The 22358-nt window shown below is 41.5% G+C and overlaps 1 protein-coding gene across 2 annotated transcripts in view; it reads left to right on the top strand.

The window, feature by feature from the left end:
* Positions 1–22358, top strand: part of LOC136864720 (KN motif and ankyrin repeat domain-containing protein 2) — a 480434-nt gene that overhangs the window by 123438 nt on the left and 334638 nt on the right. For both annotated transcript variants that reach the window (XM_067142058.2, XM_067142057.2), the window contains exon 2: positions 11958–12009. In XM_067142058.2, the coding sequence (XP_066998159.2) occupies positions 11979–12009 (31 nt within the window). In that variant the 5' untranslated portion in view covers positions 11958–11978. The remainder of the gene's footprint in view (positions 1–11957; positions 12010–22358) is intronic.

Here is a 22358-nt window from a genome sequence, read left to right as displayed (position 1 = left end):
TCTTCATTTGTTTCCTGTGTACTCATGCCGCTAAATATCCACGAATTTAAGTTGCTTAAGTTGTTATTTTCGTGACTATGCCGAGCTGTTGCAGTGTTCCTCTTTCAAAGAATCAGGGAAGCCCATTTTTTTCGTTTCACCAGTTTCCACAAAATAAAGAAATGAGGAAGAAATGGTTACATACTATTAGAAGGAAAAATTTCGGTGAGAAGAATCTGACCGAAAATATTAAAGTGTGTTCCCATTATTTTAAACCCGGTGACTTCACAAAAACTTTGATGGGTAAGTGCGATTTACGAAGGGAAATAATTCCTATATCCTACCTATAAACTGATTAGGCATTTTGATAACCAGCGAATTTATGCGTTTGTATTTAAAGGTGAGAGAGCAAGATTAAAAACGGGCGCTGTTCCATCGTTTTGTCCATGGACCACGAACACAACAAAAACAAGGAAGAGGCCATACACCAGAAAATAGCCGGATTACCACGATAAGCCTAAACTATCGGAATATGCAGAAATGACCTCCTTTGAAGTACGGGAAGAAATCGTAAATATACCCGAAGAAGTGAATGTTACATTTGTGACTCCCATTTTCAAAGACATCAGCAATCAAAAAATACTACAGGTAATTTGGTTGTTGAGTAAACAATGCGTAATCGTGATGTCATATTGCTTTATACAAGGTTTGTAGACGTCCAACATTGTAATATGGTGGTGTTTGCTGTTCTGGGAGAAAACAGACTGTGTTTCTTCTTGACAGTTATGAAGCTAAGGACCAACAAATCTGACGAAGAACTAGGCCTTAACATCGGAATCAATAATACTACTCTTGGAAGAACATTTAATGTTTGGATTAATTTCATGTACTGCCAATTTAAAGAGTTGAACATTTGGTCTGATAGAGAAAATGTCCTTGAAAACAGCCCCCTTGCTTTTACACAGAAATACCCCTCGACTAAAACAGCCCCTTTGCTTTTAGACAGAAATACCCCTCGACTAGAGTTATAACTGGTGCAACTGAGATTATACATAGCAAAACTTGTTCCAAGGGCAAACATTCCACTTTCATAGGGCTAACTGGCTTCAACCGTTTGGCAGGGGGATGCTGAAAAGTTTATACATTTTGGTTGGATGTTTCTGAACACTGAATAATACCAGTCTTGGGGAAGTGCTCTAATGCGTAGCTTACAGCAGCAATATTATTACAACATGCCTTGGGGCCTGCTCCAGAAAAACGTTCACATTATCCTCCTGTAATGTCACCAGATACTCCTAAAATAAGCTTCACATTATAGGTCTTATGTTTTGTGTACTCGGATTTCACAGCACTGCATTTTATAATTTCACCCGATTGAAATTAACCTTTTATAAACAAAACAGACTTTTCACTGAAAAGTCTGTATCTAAAATAACACAATGATTTGTAGTTGGAAGCGGTGCTCCATCTATTTCCGATTTTCTGAATACGAAATAATCCATCAGATGCAAATTTGTGATAGTGATCTTTATCTTATGGCTGATGGTTAAATATTCAAAGGAACCGGCACTGGGAAACACAAGAATATTCACATGCCTTTGGTGGTGGACAAAGGCTGTTACCTTCAATTTCATGTAAGCCATCAACCTTAAAAGAACATGCATGATTCGAAGTCTATAAGCCACGGGAGCAAGTGCGTGTTTAAATATATATTTATGATTTAAGTCTTGTGGAGGTACATTTATATATTTATCAATGTACAATACTCAAGTAATTGTAATCTTCAGAAAAAGGCATGCTGAATCCTATTTATTATTTGAATAATAAAGCGTGTTAGAATTTTCTAACTACCGCTGTACTAATTCTTCCTTCCTCCCGCTAGTTTTAGCGTCTCTGGTCCGTAGCTCATTTTGCATCTGTTTAAGGCTTAAACGCTGAAAATCGTCCGTAATATTCTAGGGGATATACCTATACAATTAATTATAATAGTCTTGGAGTAAAATTAGAGAAGATACAATCGGCTTTAGCTCAGAAAACTCGGCCATATTCTATACATTACTCGCAGCTGACTGGGGGAAACATAAGACGATCGCTTTGCGCTTACCCAGTAGTACACGAGCGCTATCTGGCGCGAACTTTCTCTGCCTACATCCCTATTCTCCTACAGGTCTTGATTTTAATGAAAAACCCCATGATCTCATACAGATGTAAACGCCGAACTGTAAAGTTCTGTTACCTCAAACGATCCAGGTTAATTCGAAAAGGAAACCTTATCTGAGTAAATTTACAACACAGCGACTGGGGTGAGCAATTTGTTAAGAAGGAAGCCATTCTTTTTCTGTGTCGACTCAGTTCATATAACTTCGAGTTTTTCAGCCTGTCGAAAAAACGAAGTGTAACACTACAACACATTTTGACCAGTTAGTGTTACATTTTGTATCATTGACAGACTGAAAAACAATTTTTCTTGGGGTGAGCAATTTAAAACGTCTTTCTTAACTTTCCACCAGAATATGGATAAATGCATATCCTACAGATACGAGCGTAGATGAAGAGGGAATCTTTTTCTTTTTACGATTTGCTTTACGTCGCACCGACGGTGGGATAGGCAAGGGTTAGAAGAGGGAAGGAAGCGACCGTGGCCTTAATTGGCATAAATCCTCTGTATTTGCCTAGTGTGAAAATGGGAAACCACGGAAAATCATCTTCAGGACAGCTGATAGTGGGGTTCAAACCAAAGAGGGTATCCAGTTGGTAAGAGACTATTTTTTTGGAAAGTCTGAAGGACTCTCTTGTCAAAGTTTTCCTGTTTTGCTATCTGTTTACTGTCGCAAATATTTTCGACGCGCGGGGATAGGAAAGTACTAGGACTGGGAATCTATCTCTCATGGCTTTTATTAAGATGTATTATGCCTTTGCTGGCGAGATGTAGTGTTTACAGTGCAATATGTCTTCTGGTATGGGCTATATCAAATTTGTTACTTTCATTCTCATCCTTGGCTTTGGCAATATGAAAGTGACTGAGGTATGAGTGATGCTAGTAATAAAATTCCTTATGCAGCGAGTCCCTGTTATGAATGGTGTGAAAATATCGCTCATAGGGTTGGTTGGTACATGCATTTCAGTGGGCTTGGCAGAGACTGATATGTAATAGCAACTGCTGGCTCAGTGAGGAAAGCAACGGGAAACTACCTCACTCATTGCCCTAGTACGCCTCTTCAGTGACGCCTAGGCTATTTGACAGATGTTGGCGGAGCTGCAGAGGATCAAACAAGCCTTCGGGCTGACTACCCAACATACATACAACCCTGGTATTTGCCTCATGTTAATAGTGGGAACCCATCTTCAAGGCTACATGATATATTCGACACGAAATGTACCACGTAGCTAACTGGCTCGGTAAAACTTTCTTGTGATTGCTCAGGTGATCCTCTCTCCCCCACCCCCTTTTGGCTTTTCTCCTATTAGTAATTAACTCATTTTAAAATCTGGCAACTCTCCTAACCCTAATTTACAGTCGTGTCGAGATTTGTAGTTTTTCCAGCCTCTCCTAAAAATAAAATGTGTGCATGACGATGAGCAACATTATATAGTACCCTCCTTGGAATTTAAGTTGCAGAAATACCGCACTTCGGGATGAATTACGGTAGAAAGATATGGTGAGAATAACGTGCCTCTTCCGGTTTTATAGTTCGAGGAGGATAAAGAGATTAAGCACCAACACTCTGTGTACTTCCAGTGAAGGGAGCTCTGCGTTTGGCCGGCTTTTAACTTCGGAAAAAATCCTCCCCACGTATGTATTTGGACATACAATTGAGTCAGTCGTTAGTCAATTACAAAGTTAGGGATATATGTAAAATCATGTATCGAAGCTCTGCCTTTTTATCTTATTGCATTAGCTTGGCATATAACCCATTATTTTAACATACTTTGTTGGGATGTTACCTCTGTGTGAAAGATTTCATTTTTGGTTCGTTGTATTTGATACACAAAGTTGTGCGGGAACAGGACACGTAACACTGCACAGATACCTGCCTTGAATATGTTATTCGGTACGATAGAGGACTGTCGGCCTTTGTGAATTCTAATGTTGTCCTCTGGGTAGCATCGTAGAGTAACATGATAAACAATAAAACGATCAGTTTTATGAACCTTTTGTACGATAGATCATTTAACCTAGATATTACTGTCACCATCATAACGAAAATACGTTTGTATATATAAAATAAGTCCCTTCAACTTCCTTTTCGTCCGGCGAGTTGCTCTGTGTCACTCTATTTCGATTTCAGGCTTGCGGATTTAGGAAGGGATTCATTTAGCACCGTGAGGGTAATGCTTACCTGAAATGGTTGCTGCCTCATCAGGTTAATTGGTATTAAGGCAGCTGTAGGCAAAGGGTTCCCGATTTCAGCAGCGCCATAGATTCGTTAAATGTACGGATATCATTGAGTAGGCCTTCATACTGCTCTTGCGTTTGAAACGTTAGCCCTATCAGTTGTGATTACAATCTCAACAGGCATAACATTAAACTGTGAGTATTTTGTCTTGTAGAAGACATTCACGTATTCGTCATTAACTCATCTGAAAGGTGGACGATATGCGTGAGAGGGTTGTATGCGAGAAGGCAGACACTATTTTTGTTTGCTCTGCGGGGTTAAAGCGTGGATTTAAAGAAAGGGTGGTTGCTTGCATGAACAGAAAGAAGATACATTTTATCAGGCATAATTACCTACCCACCTAAACATCTTCATCTTTACCAATGGCAGTGCTGTGCAACCTCAGTTATAAACATTCCCCTGTGCTTGCCCTATTATTATGATTTTAAAAATCTCGCATACATAGGCCGGGATTCGAACTACGGCTGGCTTATTGAGAAGGCAGTGACGACGCCAAAAGTGCTGGAATTACTGTATGGTGTGACTTTGGTTAAAATGCCTTCCCTACCTGCGGGAACTGTGAAGTTTTGCAGCCCCACTATTCAGCTAAAGTGTTTTCTGGCACGGACATTCATTTGGCAAGAGAAGCGCAATCATTCTTGGACAGCCATTCAAGGCGAAGGCCAGCGAAGACGACTGTAGTCTATTCGAATTATTTGTGAAACGTGGTCATAAACTCCTTCAATTAATCTATTTGATATTTACAAGCAGAATTGTTGCATTTCAAATGAAACAGTCCTTCGTTCGCACGCAAGAGAGTGAGTGAGACCCGTTTCATCCCTCAGACAGAGATGAAAAGCCTCCAGGTAAGGGACGAGCCCTTATACCCTTACATCACGGGACCGTCGAAGTACAATGAACTGTCTGTAAAAAAAACTCGACAAGCTCTGTAGTGCGACAGCCGACAACAAAGGGCCAGGCCCATACTGCCGGTAAGTTGTAAAATCCCGTTTTACGTTGCACTGGTTCTCTTCGTTACCTGGAACTCAATTTCTACTCTAGGATTGGAATAGGTGCAGCGATACATGAAGCGAAACACAAACATATGCGTCAGAGAAAGCGAGTGAGAAAAATACGTCATTCCCGAACATCGATGAGCATTGTACTCAGTCTAGATGTAGTAAAATGCCGAGCTGAGTGGCTCAGACGGCTGAGGCACTGGCCTTCTGATCCCAGCTTCGCAGGTTCGATCCTGGTTCAGTCCGATGGTATTTGAAGGTGCTACTCGTTTCGGTAGATTTACTGGGACGTAAAAGAACTCCTGCGGGACAAAATTCCGTCGTCTCTTTGTCTCCGAAAACCGTCAAAACTAGTTAATGGGGCGTAAAAATATTGTTGTAATGAAATGTGCTCTTATTTCCCGTTAGAGTAAATCTTCCGTGGTAGAATGTCAGCCTCCGAATCCCAAGATCGCTCGTTGAAATGCGAGAAGGGTGGTCGGATTTTTCGAAGGTTGAAAATAGCACATTCGGCACTTATATGTCGTACCATATCCGCGTAAATGATCTCTGGTAACAAGTTTAGTGTATTCTCGACGAAATTAATTAATCACCCAACGGAGATCCGCTTCTCTGTTGTATGATAGAGTAAACCGGAATGCCGAAATTGGCTCTTAGGCAGCCTAGATGGCGTCAGATCAAAATGTCTGTATATGACACCTTATGTCATGCGATTATTATTATTATTATTATTATTATTATTATTATTATTATTATTATTATTATTATTATAAGCCGTGAGTGGCTCGTCCGGCAAAGACTTCAACCTGAACTTGTTCCTGTGGGAGAGGGAGAGAGAGAGAGAGAGAGAGAGAGAGAGAGAGAGAGAGAGAGAGACACACGCGCCAGCGCAAAAGCTGCTGCCGTGCTTCAGGGAAAGGGAGCGGAATTGGGGTCACGGTAACTAGAAGAGACTGTAGGTGTCACGTGCAGCCGGCCAGGAACATGTGACGTCAGTGGACTCCAGTCTGCCAGGCGCTGTAATTTACTGCAAATCAGTGTGCCGAGCGCCCCATTTATCTTATCACAACTTCGTTTACATAGTAATATAATATTTTCACATGAAAATTGCATAAAACTATTCCGTGGAAATGTTTTAGAAAGGAACTGTTCCTTTGTTCAACAAGTGCCCAACAGTTCATATTGTAAATATTTTTCAAAATCAGGGGCAGAAAATTTTCGGACCATATGCGTGCGATTTTAGAGTTTAAAACTTTTTTTTTTTTACAAAAATCTACCCAACGTTTGCACAGTGCTGGGCCTTTCGGGAACTAGAAGAGGACAACTTACTGTTTCTTTGCGTTCTTAGATTGGTTGCACAGCATGCAACCGCACAGCACTTCATTTTGACAGCACAAACACGACACATACACTGAAGTTCACTTCACTCACGAATGATACGCACGAGTTCAGGAGTTTTAAAACATTCGCAAACTTCGAAAGTAATTAAATAATTAAATAATGTACAGATCGCAGACGAACAGTAATGCACCGAACTTCCCTGCTTAGAATGAAAACACTGACACCAAAGAGTATATAGACAGACATAAACGCTCAAAACGCCTAGTGTAATGGGAGGGAGAGTCCAATGACGTCACGACCACGCCAGTCTACTGCGCTTCCGTTTCGTGACACCTACCGTCCCTTTTCTAGTTACCGTAATTTGGGTGTATGATGGAGACAGAGATAATGCTCCGCGTGTATGCAGAAGTTTCCTCGTTCGACTCGCACAGGATTGTCCTAGTCTCTTACAGGCAATATCCACAATCCGTTTATTAAACTGCCGCAACTGTACACACAGTACACGAACACACAGTAATTAAGACACACTAGTCGGTCAAGGAATGCACCAGATAGTTTCTTCTCTCGTCTGCTGGGTCACAAAAACGTTCTTTATTATTTAACATGCAACGCTGCCGCCACACGATTGTGTATTTCTTCATTCACAACATTGTAAATGGATTAAAATTCTGAACGAAGGAAACAATATGCGCAATGGTTTGATTACAGTAGATGTTCAATATGCCTCCCCCCACCCTCCCTCTTACTTCGATGTACATTACACAACGGTGTAGTAATGACCTTTGGACTCTGTTCAGGATGTGTGGTGTGTCGCGGACGACCTGGAAAGCTGCCTGTTTTCTTGGTAAAAGTTATTCTCTTTCCACAGGTTCGCATAGTAGTCAGTTTGTGCAGAACAAACTGTACATTGTCTACTGGGGCTGGGAAGCGACTATGCGAAACGAACGAGAAACTTGTGCATCCACACCGAGCAATAAGTCTTTCTCCAACTTCCCCTCCATTCTCTTTCCTCCTCTGACAAACGGTAACAGGCAGCGGCTGGCTCTCTGGCATAGCAAATACGAAGGATACTAGGAATGTTTTGCATGTGAGTGAACGCTTTAGACTTTTTCAGAATAATTTTCACCACACTCGATACACTTCTCCATATGTCGAAACCAGTCACTGAACCAACTCTGCCACTTGTCTTCGGTTACATTTTCACACTTTTGATCCCATGCTGCCAGAAGTTCCTCGCCGGATGCAAAATGCCACCCTTTCAGCTTCATCTTCACTTCTGGCAAGAGTGCGAAGTCACATGGGGCAAGATAAGGACTGTATGGAGGGTGATCAAGCACAGTCAACTCTGATCTGGCAAGAAAATCCGTTGTTACATTAGCACGATGTGCTGGAGCATTGTCGTGATGAAAGAGCCAAGTGTTGATCCGTGACCTTGGACGGAGCTACTTGAGACCCTGGATGACCTGAGGCAGACAAGTCTCACTGTACTACTTCACAGTAACAGTCCTTTGTGTTTCTACCACAACCCGAGTCAGGATGCCCCGTTTAGTGAAGAGTACTGCAATCATCCTTTTCTTCACTGACCTTGACTTTCGCACAGCCACAGGAGTACCCTCACCTTCAAATAGCCACACCTTCTTCTGGAATTTTGTTGGGACATCGTAATAATAAAGTCAAGTTTCGTCACCTGTAACGATGCTATTGACGTTACGCGAAGTCCCATTTTCAAACTGTTTTTAGCATTTTTCGGCACCATTTCACTCGATATGCCCTTTGTTCCTCTGAAAGTGAGTGGGGCATGCAAAGGGAACAACACTTTCTAACATGAACAGGGTCGTGTAGAATTGAATGAATAGCTGGTGCAGGAATGTGGAGGGTCTCTTCTACCTGACGATATATCCACCGCCTCTCTTGCTGCAACATTTTCCTCACAGCTTCAATGTTTTCCTCAGTCACTGATTCAGACGGTCGCCCAGAACGAAGATCGTCTTTAACCCCAAAATTTCCCCTCTGGAACACTTTGTACCAGCGGAAAATTGTTGTTCGATGTGTACAGTCTTTCCCCAGCACAGGAGTCATTTTCTCCAGACACTGGTCAGCATTTAATCCACGAGCAAAATTGTAGCGGATAATTGGCCGATATTCACCTTAAGACCACAATGACATCTTAACTTGCTTTCAGTCCCACTGCTTGGTAACAACTGGTGTGAAGGTCGCGCCTTGCTGTCTTCCAGACCGGTTTTCACCCCTCTTTTCATCCCTCACCATAACAGGGGTGTTCAGCCAACCGTTTTTGCGTATTGCAAAACTTTCCCAGTGCCCTTTGTACGGCAACTTCGTCAATTTGAATTGCGCTTCTGGAAGTAATTAAGTAACCTAATGTTCTCGAGAAGAAAACTTGTCTCCGCCAATCGGATTGCACCGTCGTACTTAACACGAAGATCCTATTGTATAGTACTGATACACTCTATATATCCATACAGAGAGTGCTTTTCATTTGTTATCGCCTTAATTTTTTCTCCTGGCGCGCTGCAACTTCCCTTCTAATTCCAGCCAGTCGTTGTACTTTGCCAAGTAATGCTAATAAATAATTTGAAATGTTTCGTACGCTATTGTGTTTAAATGATGTTAGTGGTTTTACGTTAAACTTACTACGATGGTTTTTCGAGACTCCTAAGTCCCGACATTTAGTTCCCTCAAAAGTTCTTTAACGTACCAGTAAGTCTACCGACGTGAGGCTGGCGTATCTGAGCACCTCTGAATACCACCGGACTGAGCCGGTTCGATCCCGCCATCTTGAGCTCAGAGAGCTAGCGCTGATTGTTTCCGACCACGCGAACATTAACTTATGGCAGATTGGCTGATTCCTTTCTGCTCTTCCCCTTGCCAAGAGCTCGTGATATCTAGCAGAGCATTGACCATGTTGGTTAATTCCAGTGTTCTCGTGGGATATAGTGATTCAGTACAGCTAACGAGCATACCAGTTGCGTCCTCTATATTGGAGCATTGTGAAATTATTTACGTGGTTCTTTAACCTTCCAAGTTCGATTTTATTCTATAATTACTTGGGTATTTCCTGTCACCTTAAAAAACAAAAGCATCGACTTGGAGCTGACAGTTTGGCTCCAGAATTCAACCGAGGAAGGTTTATCTCCCAGGCAACCTCGCCCAGCGTGCCGTTACAACAGCTTTATGGGTCAAGTGGGATGAGTTAGAATCAAATTGAACTGGAAGTAGTCGTGTCTGTGACACAGTAGCTATCCAGATATTTAATTTTGAGTAGAAGTGAAATAAATTGGCTTTTAGTGCCGGGAGTGTCAGAGGACATTGTCGGCTCGCCAGGTGCAGGTTTTGATTCGACGCCCGTCGGCGACCTGCACGTCGTGATGAGAATGAAATGATGATGAAGGCAACACATTACAGTACACCCAGTCCCTTTGCCAGCGAACTTAACAAATGCTGGTTAAAATTCCCGACCCTGTCAGGAATCGAACCCGGGACCTCTGTGACCAAAGGCCGGCACGCTAAACATTTAGCCATGGAGCCGGACTGAGTAGAAATGAGGAACCACATCATGCTGTTTCCAGGATAATTTGCTGCGAGATTCAAACTCGTCCGTCTTCAGAGTTCATAGCCACCATGCCTAGAGATTTCATCCACTAGACACTCCTACGAGATTAGTTTGATAGATGATTTTGTGAAATTGGGGGCCCAGTTCATCAGAGATTCTTTATTCATTGGCCTGAATGTGAATCATACCGATTTCTCATGCCAGAGGAATCGGACCCGGGATCTTCCAAAAGCCACTACGATGAGCATTCAACGAAGATTAATCCATATGTAATGACAACTGCAGGTAACTGTGAGTATGAATTAAACATACATAAGCGCCCACAAAGAGAGAAAATATCAATGACATAAATGTAACGACCGTTCAGACTACCAGTTTTAACAGACACAAAGGTGGTAGGATTTTCTTCTTGCAGGAGTTCTTTAACGTGCCGAAAACTGTTGTACAGCGGACTTTAGGAGAGATCGAACCCACTATATTGGGTCGTTTCGTTTCAAAATATCAGTCTTAAAAACATGTCTCAAAATATCAAAATTCCAGATGTCTGTTTAACGAGCCAGTTTGCTACCTGGACGGCAAGTCTCAAAATATTCGAATTGTCAATGGTGGTACTGTTTTAAAATGCCCTGTATGTATACAGTATTATTAAAAGAAACATAAAGTAATATAAAGAGGTGCGAAAAGGTTCATTCTTAGCACCGGACTGCGTGCCCTCTTCTAAAAATATACGACAGGGGGGGGGGCCTATAGACGCACGCACGCCTTGATCCCGCGTAAAGTTAGGCCTAGTCCCATTTTCCTTAATCCAGATATTGCTTTCTCATAAGTACAATCTTGATCATTTACAAATTTTACTATGAACATATTTACAGTTTTTTTTTTTTTTTTCCAGAATATTGGCATAGCTTTCAGTCCATTTTGATGATTAAAAGATTGATCTAAAAAAACATTCTCAACAGTTTCCCTCGTACTTATCTGTAGACCTATTTATTCTTTCGTCTGAAAAGCAATATTTCTTTCTTCTCTTCGAATCTTCGAGATTCATATCCGTCCTGGCTATTTCAGAATAAGATGTTTCAACTTTTTGTTTCACACAAGATGCCAGTTTCTTGAAGTGCGGATGATGTCTTTTTATCTAGCGGTTGAACTTACAATTGCATCCTTCGACGGCATTGTTTGTTCGGTGTCGTTTTCCCGGACAATTTCACAGCTTGAGAAGTATTTGTGGATTGTCCAGCTACTAGTTGACGAAGTAGTCGAAAAACTCTTCTAAATAAAATAAACCAAGTTCACCCTTACCGTAACGAAGTAATTACTAATTAGTAAACGTAAACATTGTTTGTATTTAAAGCCTGTGCAACCTATGCAGGTACCTAAATTTCTTGGATTTTTTTAGACTCATCACCTTGTGCATTTCGGCTACATACTTCTTGCGGATATTTTGATATGGTTTTCTGTCAATTTCATTTTCGGATATTTTAAGACTGTACCTCTTGGGTATGGATTGATAACAACTAACAGACTACGCCACTGAGATCGGCACCTTGTATAAAGTGGAATGTCCAATACGCAGTCTGTATGCAGACACACACATTGAGATAAGAACATGTAGCTACAGTAGGTATCGAATGGCACTCACAATCACTAACCACATGTTTTGATGTGTTGCAGGCGCTGACACTTCCAGCTAGCATGTCCGTAACTATGGAGCCCACTGGAAATGGTAAGTAAATTAAGCCTTTTCTCTCTCATTTTGTTATTATTGTTAACCGAGATCTTAATATTTGTCTAACCCAGCAGCACCCATTTGATGGATTAGGAACCATGTTTTTCAGTGTCTATTTGATAACTGTGTAAATATGAAAACATATTTCCAGTCAGTCGAACACGATCTCTCTAAATACAGTTCACTTTCTGCCTGTGCATTATGATCACTTTGACTAAAAATCATTTCGATGTAATGTAAAGGCCCTGGAGAACGCTGGGTCTATGTATATAATTTATGTACAAGGTGTATGCATAAGTTTTTGCCGGTTTTTATGGTAAAGAAAACGTTATTTTCAAGGGAAATCATTTTTTTGTTTATTCAAAATATTGGCCATCGGCTTCTACACACTTCGCTCCTCTTTTAGGTATGTTATGAATACCATGCCAGGAAAACTGCTTGTCTCCTGCGGGAAACAATTCGTCGAGCCATTTTCAAACTTCCTCGAAATTGCTGAAGTGAAGCGATTTCAAGGTGTCTGTAACTGGTTTTCCTGTGTGAGACGGCGCATTGTCGTGTAACAAAATCACTTTGCCATGTCATCTGGCCCATTCCGGTCGTCTTTCGATCAATGCTTGATTTAAATGAATCATTTGTTGGCGATAGTGTTGTGCATTAACGGTTTCGCCAGGCTTCGGCAGTTCATAATACACAATACCGCTCTGGTCCCACCAGACACAAATCACCACATTGAAATTGGAAACCATGTCTCACATGTTCTAATCGATGGAGTGTGTTCACCATACGTTTCTACCAGCAAACTGTGACTTTCCACAGCCTTTTTCTTTTGATTAAATATGAAAAGCAATGCGTGCCGCAAATGTTCTTCAGGCACGAACGTCGACATGATGACTGAACGATACAACATAGGCGCTAGTGTTTGGCTGACTCAACGTGTGCGCGTTGGTAGGTTAATGTCAGACGAACAAACTGACATGTGTGTCAAATTCGTACGCTGCGTACTGTTCACTGCCGCCATCTCTTAGTGAAACCGGAAAAGACATGCATTTACCTGGTATGTAATGTATGTAAGCTTATGTATTGTATTGTTTGTCTGTCACGTACAAACCGCAGGATATACTTTTATGCAACTCGGCGTATATTTTACAATTAATTGCGTTAACTTAAATGTGATGGGTTTACTGTTATGATGTTGAAAGGAGGAAGGGGAGCCAAGAAGAGGAGTTAAGGCGATTTCTTGCGGATATATTGTAAAAAATGCTCTACTTTATAAATGTTTCAAACAAAACTTACTTCAAATTAGCTCCTTCTGTGGATGAGCGATAGCGTTGGCCTCCCGATCCCAAGATCACGGGTTCAAGCCCGGTGGAGGTAGTCGGATTTTTGGAGGGGGAAGAAAATCCGTTCGAAACTTCATGTCGTACGATGTTGGCATGGATAATATTTCTGGTGAGACATTTGGTGTTTACCCAACAAAATTATCTAAAACTCAGCCATAGATGTTATAGAGCCTCCATGGCTCAGGCGGCAGCGCGATGGCTTCTCACCGCTGGATTTCGTGGTTCAAATCCCGGTCACTCCATGTGAGATTTGTGTTGGACGAAGCAGAGGTGGGACAGGTTTTTCTCGGGGTAGTCATATTTCATTCCAGCAACACACTCCAATATCATTTTGATTTCATCTGTCATTCGTTAATCACTGCCCCAGAGGAGTGCGACAGGCTTCGGCAGCTGGCATAATTCCTATCCTCGCCGCTAGATGGGGTCTTCATTCATTCCATTCCTGACCCGGTTGAATGACTGGAAATAGGCTGTGGATTTTCCTTTTCATATATCGTTATGGTAAAGGAGCCAACCATCGCCGATTCGCTTGTAGGCGCTGTGAAATATATTGAATATATTTGTCAGGGTACAGGGAATGAGTAGAAGTGCGAAAATACTGGGCCGATTGCAGAAACGATGACTAGTATTAAGCCTTAAACAATGTCTATTTAAAGAACGTCTAAATCGAGCACGATCTTCCATTCCATAAACGATGTTCAGCCGGTGTTTAACTAGATATCGTTTAAAGTTTCAATATTAGTTTGAAAATGGAGATAAACGCATCTTTCATGCAACTCTTTGCTTGTCGCAACCAATAAAACTCGTCGGTGCGCGCGCTGAACGCCAGTCAGCTGTTTGTCTTCCTATACACGTTACTCAAATATGGCTGAGCATGACTTGCCCACAGATAAGAATATCGCTTTCAGTGGAAATTAAATCTCCTAATATTATCGACACTAAAGCGACACGCCACGGTAAGGGGAAGTGTAGCTTTAATTATAGCGTGAGTGCAATCTACTCGTAAATAGCTTCGACGAAGGGAATATGAAACAATAGTAATGTGTGACCGAATGTATTGTACGGGCCATAGATGTCGCTTGCATTCTGGATATCGTAGGTTTGAAACGCATCATCGGCAGCCCTGAAGATTGTTTTCCGTAGTTCCCTATTTTTTACAACAGGCAAATAAGAGGGCTGTTACTGTGGCCACGGCTCTTCTTCCCCAGTCCTCCTCTTTAAACAGTAATCACCACCACTTGCCTTTTCCTATCTCATAGTTGCCGAAAACTTATCCGAATTAGCGTGACGATTTTATGTATATAAAGCACATACAATCTACTTTTTAGTTTTCACTGTTGTGTGTTTACTTGGCAATAAATAAGTGAATCCCTCCCGGTTGATGTATGTGACAGCCCTCTAGCGATTGGGACAAATAATTCTGACATGTATGCAGTCGAAGTGAACTACAATTCAATGGAAATTACCCCATGTATAATAAAATATATCGGTACCAAGAATTGTATTCAAGTTGACAGTTACCGGACTGTCCCTTTGTCATTCTCAAGAAACAAGCCTCTTGAAAAGCGAAATCTAATTTTAAGCTTTACCTCCCCGTATATTTCAAATGAATGGCTGAGATTCGCAGCGGGCGACCCACAAAGAGCCTGTCGGCCTAACCTTTCTTTCTGGAATCGTTTCAACATAATACAAATTACATGTATCATGGTACATAACCTCGGATTGTGATTCACTCATCTCATTTGAGGTTAAACAGTGTTCTAAGCAGTGTTTAAAAATGGCCAGTTGAACATCGGTCTTAGTGTCTAAGTGATAAATAACATATCTGCAATGCGGCAGCCATACTTAGGCACTGTTTAACCGTAGACATCGTCGAAACACCGTTTCTGCAATCGGCCCACTGTGTTTTTGTACAATTACCTGACATGTAGAACATTGAACAAGACACTATATATGAAGAGAGCACATGACTATCATGTTTACTTGGTGACTGAGGGGTGATAACGTCAGTCCTGACGTCATAGGGTGTTAGAGAGAGAGAGAGAGAGAAAGAGAAAGAGAGAGAGAGAGAGAGAGAGAGAGAGAGAGAGAGAGAGAGCGCACACAAACTAAGTCGGAATTTTCGTTATTGCAAATGCACGACGAATGTTATTATTTAATATTTCACCATGGACAAAAAAACTGCTCGTGACATAATTATGAAATCACACCACCCCTTTTCCTTCTATAGACAGCACATATGATACCCCTTCGCGTATGTGACGTAGCCAGGCCTGTCAACCCTTCCTCGCGGAAGGAAGGAGGCGTAACACCCGCAGTCCTTATGAGCTTTGATTCGTCTAAATATGCACATATCTGTGGCACGTAATGGATTATTAAAGAATGCCAGACCACGACGTATAAAATAGTTTTTATGTTAAAATATTTCGTAAAAAATAATTATAATCTATTTTCTACGTCAATGAACAGGTAAGTATAAAATAGTGTTGTTCGTGGTTGAAAGGAGGGGATTTCTGAGCAGTACGCTCAATAAGGTGAGTAAGCTGCGTATTACATTGAATTATTTTGTTGTATTCTGCTTCCATGCTATTGAAACAATCCTCCGTTCCACAATCCGTGACTTCACGTCCTCTAACCGCAAGTGGTAGCAATTTTTAAGGTTGGTGCTGCTGAAGCTAGTCTCGAGCGCATGATTGTGTAGGTCGAAGGAGGGGTGGTTTGCCATAACCTTGTGCTCGTTATCCCGGTACCATTACTGTCGATTGGAGATTTGATATGTATTTAATTAATGGCTCGTATATGCACATTGTGCGGTATAGTGCAATTAAATAACTAAGAAATGATTCGTAAACATTCAAATTGAATTTATGTGCGTTTTTTTACGTGTAGTTTGATTGCATATGACAGTGCGATGAAACTAACCTCGCGAGTGATTTGAGATTCAAGTTTGCACAGTTTGCAGACGATTCCGACAGTACGTGCAGTGGATATCATAATAACCTTCTATAGTAATCCGTGAGTACCATTTGAACACACTACTTCCTACTCTTGCTACTGTGTGAACTTGCAGTGTAATGTCTCCGTTTTAATTTTTCTTTATAAGTGAAAATATTGTTTGGGGTGGGTCAGTGGGGTCCCTGGCAAGCATAAAAGGATCTCTTCTTACTGCTGCTTCAGGTATCGTTTCATATCGTTCGTAAAGTGCTCCATAATGATCGGACGCTCAAGCAGTATCGAAGCGATCTCATATTTTCTTGCTTTGTTCTTAATTTTCAGTATTTTAAAAATTCATTGTTATTTCTATAGTGAATTTATATCATCAGTATTGTGATATGAAATGATCATCTTCTACTGTATCCCATGGTGTGCTGAGTTTGTGTTTTTACGCAAATTTAAATGATAAATGTTGGCTCGTGACATAGTTTCATCATGGCTGACCTTCAACAAGTTGAAGGGATGTACCGACTGTGAACTATGACGTCATAAATATGGCTATCATGGCAAAATATTCGTAGCGCTTGGCAAATATTTTCATTTAATAATCACTTACGAATTGCGAAAAACCATAATTTTCGCACCTAAGAGCCTTCTTTGGACATGGTAGAATGCACGCTTTTGTTTAAAATACTTAACCCGAATTGGCGATGGTCTGCTTCTTTGCTCTACCACAAGGCCTCCAGGGTGCATGCACCGGTGCATTGCGCGGTGTAAGGTGCATAGTACGACTTCGCTAGGTTGACGAGTGCTGTTCACCCACTCCTCGATTTTGAGCAATAGCTCTGTCTTTCTCTTTCCCTACGCCTGTCTCTAGCTCCTCCTGTTTTCCCCTTCCTCATTCCTCTGCAGCGCTCCACCATCCAAGCCGAGTTGAACCGAGCTTAGCTGACAAGAGGTCACGATATCCGCATCACCGATTTTGTTCAAACTTTGCAGGTTGGTAGTACTAATACACGAAAACTTTCTGGCAAAGTAGTTACGCACAACTCACAAACATTTCCGAAAAAATCTATTTTGAAAATGTCGAGAAAAGACAAGAGTATTAGCATGCCAGGTACAATCATGCGAGAGACTGTGGCGCGGTGGCCGACTGGTTAAGGTTCTACACTTCAGTTATGAAGATGGCGAGTTCGAGTCACACTCGTCTCAACTTTCTATTCCTTTTCTGACATTTTGATCCCCGTTTTCCTCGTGTTACGAATGAGAGCAGCAGTTAGTCACTGTCTGACCGCGTTATATCGTGTAACGTTTGTGTGCGATGTAACCAGACGTGCTCATCATAAGTTCGATCGGCATGCAGATCTCGCATGTTGAATTATGTTCGAACGGAAGTGTTTTTGAATATGAAGCTAGGCAAAGTGCAGATGAGTTCCCGGGAGGGCAAACAACAAATACAGTTGAAAAGGACCATGGCTTACGTCGAGCACTTTCTTTGTATAAATCGCTTACTGGATCCCGGCGACTCTTGTAGAGAATACAGAAGAGGCCGAATTATTTGGAAAGAACATTTTAAAATATGTTTTGACAGTAATAGGAGAAAATAAATTTGTAATAGATGAAAAAACGGGGGAGGGGTAGAAAGCTGATAGCAACGTGACTCGCTCACCATCTTCATAACAGAAATACCAAAAGAAATCATGACTGAAATGGAGAACCTTAACCACTCGACCACCCCGCCAGTTTCTCGCTTGATGGTACCTGGCATGCTAAATCTCTCATAACTTTTTTCGCATTTTCAAAATCGCTTTTTTCGAATTTTTTTTAGAGTAGCGCGCTACTACTTTGCCAGTGCGTTTTTGTGTTGTAGTACTACCAACCTACAGAGTTTGAACAAAATCGATGCTGTGGACATCGTTACCTCCCCTTGAGAGTCACCCCAAGACAAAAAGTCTTGTCCGAACGGAGCCGAGTCGGACTGATTCACGATGCACATAACCTCTGCGTCTCGTTTTGCACGCGTGAGATTCTGGTCGTTTGAGAGGTCCTGCTCTACCATCTCGTAGACTAAAAAGGAATGCCGAAATTGACGCGTGGGCAGCGTAGATGCAGTCAAATCAAAATGCCTGCTCACGGTATCTGTCGGTTATGACGATGACGATGATGATGATTGACTTATTTCAAATTTGATTTTGAACTTTGTCAGGATAGCTTTTTTTGACTAACGCAATTGCGATTAACCTGGAAAATGACCTCCATGCAGCGGTTCATTAGTTACACTAAAACTATACAAAAAATAATTAAACTACTTTTGTCCGTTTTCACAACCCGTGCGAATGAGTACTTTGGCTAGGTCATAATATAAACAAAAGTTAAGACTTATGAATTGACATGTTTTGTTCAGTCAAGTTAATCTATACTTAATAAAGCATGGTATGTTTCGTCGACCGAAGTCATTTGTGTTTAATAAAGACTTTTATTCAGCTGTTACGTCCTACATCCTGGATTATATTGTAAACTAGCTGCAGTACTCGCCGTTAATGGGAAAATCACTTTCGTTGTATGTGATTACACTTTTGTCGACCATTTACTGAGCAGGGACTGTCGTATATTCTGATAGTAGTTTAATGCCGTAATTTTTTGAGATTTCCTTTTTATTTTTAGGTATATCGGATAAAATACCTGTTATAAAAATCCATATTCAGGATATGATACAGGCGCTGTCAATTCAAGAACAAATAACACCCAGCTGGATGAAACTGTACGCAATGAACTCTAAGATCAGAATAACTCGGACAGGAAGTCTGGTCGACAAGGAGTCTCCCAATCCTCACTCCTTCCTCCCTCCCTCTTCTTCACATTACGTCTCGTCCAGCGCTATGACACGTCGTTTTGTTATTTGACGTACGGAATGAAATAAATATGCAGGAGATAGATGCCGCGTAACAGTTTTTACTATCCCCTTAGTGGTATTGATTATACCGATTAGACTAATGTTAAGGGAGAAATTATCGATGATTTGTTTTGTTGGTATTCGGGCTATATGCTCAACTTGCCTTCCCTTTCACACGAATCGTCAGCATGAGTACCTACTCTTACCATAAACATGAGTTCCATGAAATTCCACCAGCTATTTTCCCATGATGCTCTGACAAGAATTCAAATAAACCCGACATTGTTCATTACTTATGTCCGATATTTAAAAAACAAGACGGAAATACGATTGTACATGTATATTCGATCGATAGGGAAATATTTCACTTTCACAATCACCCCTAGATCCCGTAATAAATTGCACAGCCTTCTGTAATTGTCTTAAGCTTTATTTCCATTTACTGAAATGACTTGTTCGTGTCATAAACTCCCCTTTGGCAACATAGTGCTACATATGGGCCTTATAAATGTAGAAGAATTCGTTTTAAAAAACTGGTTGCCTGGGTGACAGTGCATCGGATAAGGCAGTCCAAAACTTGTAGCAGTGGCATTGTCACTGGTTTCTCACCAATGTGACTGCTGTTCGAATCTCGGCTATTACGTATAGGAATTTTGAAATAAAATGACTCTTCTGTATAGTTAGGGCTCCACGCTAAACCGGGAATGCTCTGGCTATGAACACGATATAAATCGTCACGGATAACTACAAGCTTGCTTTTGCAATCATCGATTTGATGAATAAAACATGTTATTTGTTATATTATATCGGTACACGTAGTATACAATTCACTTTGTTACAATATAAAGCCATTACTTTTCATTGCCGTTTAGTCTCCGGTTTCGACTGAGATCCTTGTATTCAGGGAGGGGTTTTATTTCATTGACGCCGCCAGGCTGTCGCGGATCTTGTCAGAAACTGAATCTTAGCTGAAGCTACGGCGGGGGCTTGGCTTTCCGCCCAGTCGGTTGCGCCCGCTGGATCGAACGACGGCCCTTTCCCAACGATAGGGATTAGGAAAGGATATGCTGGTATATGGGAAGTAGTGACTATGACATTTAGTTAGGACAATACCGGCATTCAGCAGTCGGTGAAAATTCTCTCTCTCATATACTGTATATCGCCAGACATGGTTCAAGCGCACAAAATAAACGGATAGTTCACCACGATGTTTCAAACCCCTTACGTGAAACGGCGACGACATTATTAATGAAGGAAACCAAGATGTGTCCCACATTTTGATTTCTCCTACATTTGGTGAATAATAATAATAATAATAATAATAATAATAATTCTTTATCTTGTAGCCTCTCGGTTTCTGCAGGAAAAATAGGCTAAATGTCATGTCAAATTGCCAATAATGAAACATTCGTGTTCATCTCGACACACGCCACGAAGACCGCGAGTCTAGAAGAAGGTGAAGGCTTCCGCTTTCCGTAACTTCAGCGGTAAGTTCAGTGAAACCCCGGAATGCGAGTAACTTGGTCTACGAGTGTTTTGAAAGACGAGCAAACATATTAAATAAATTGTAACTTCATAAGCGAGTCAGGTTCCGCAATACGAGCGTCACGTGCACCTACTTTCTCCCTTCCCTTGTGCCTTTGTTGAATGGATGAACGTGGTCTTTGGTCCTGCAGTGAAGAAATACCTTTCAGAAAATAATCTGCCGCTCGAAGTCTTGCTGGTTATGGACACTGCTCCTGCTCATCCTCCAGGCCTTGAGGACGACTTACTGGAGGAATTAAAGTTCGTTAAGGGTATGTCCCTTCCTCTCAAAACTATTCCAGCCTATGGATCAGCAAGTCATTGAACTTCAAGGAGCTATACACCAAAGCACTATTTCAGCGATGCTTCGAAGTGACCGAAGGGAGAAACCTTACCCTCCGTGAGTTTGGGAGAAATCATTTCCCCATCGTGAACTTCCTGAAGACCATCGATAAAGCCGGGGATGGAGTCTCCAAGAGAACTCTCGCTTCCGCTTGGGAAAAGCTGTGGCCTGATTGTGTCCTTGGACGTGACTTTGAGGGTATTGTTGGTGACAGTGAGCCACAGATTGTTGATGAAATTGTGTCCTTAGGGAAGACTATGGGGCTGGAGGTGAATGACGTGGACATTCAAGAGGTAATGGAAGAACATACCCAGGAACTGACCACCAACGAACTGATGGACCTGCATCGCAAACAGGAGGTGGTTAGGGAGAAGATCTCGTCCGGGGTAAAGGAGGAGGAAAAGTCAATGAAATCTCCAACTGAGATTCAGGAGAAGTGCAAAATGTGGGAAACGATGCGAAATTTTATCGATAAACACCACCTGAATAAGGCTGTAGCAGTGCGAGCGATGAATCAGTTCATTGGCAATGCAATGTCACATTTTCGTGAAATCCTCAAAAATAGGAAAAAGCAACAGACATTAGAGAGGTTCCTCGTTAAAGTTGTACGAAAAGAAAACAATTCCAGTGAGCCAACAGAGAGCAGTGATTCCGTTCGTGAAATTAGAGCTAAACGGTAACACTTCGCATGTCATCTCTCGTCACCCTCACATTAACAATGATTCTATGGTAAGGTAAAGTCCACTTTAATTTGTAATTGCACCTATCTATAAGCAAGGGAACAGGAAGGATTGCAACAACTATCGAGGTATATCATTGATTAGTATACCAGGCAAAGTATTCACTGGCATCTTGGAAGGGAGGGTGCGATCAGTCGAGAGGAAGTTGGATGAAAACCAGTGTGGTTTCAGACCACAGAGAGGCTGTCAGGATCAGATTTTCAGTATACGCAAGGTAATTGAAAAATGTTTCGTAGATCTAGAGAAGGGATATGACAGGGTACCGAGGGAAAAGATGTTCGCCATACTGGGGGACTATGGAATTAAAGGTAAATTATTAAAATCAATCAAAGGCATTTATGTTGATAATTGGGCTTCAGTGAGAATTGATGGTAGAATGAGTTCTTGGTTCAGGGTACTTACAGGAGTTAGACAAGGCTGTAATCTTTCACCTTTGCTGTTCGTAGTTTACATGGATCATCTGCTGAAAGGTATAAAATGGCAGGGAGGGATTCAGTTAGGTGGAAATGTAGTGATCAGTTTGGCCTATGCTGACGACTTGGTCTTAATGGCAGACTGTGCCGAAAGCCTGC

Source organism: Anabrus simplex, chromosome 2 (genome assembly GCF_040414725.1).
Source record: "Anabrus simplex isolate iqAnaSimp1 chromosome 2, ASM4041472v1, whole genome shotgun sequence".
NCBI classification, from domain to species: domain Eukaryota; kingdom Metazoa; phylum Arthropoda; class Insecta; order Orthoptera; family Tettigoniidae; genus Anabrus; species Anabrus simplex.
Note: the sequence above shows the minus strand (reverse complement) of the source record. Positions and strands in the feature narration are given on the sequence as shown.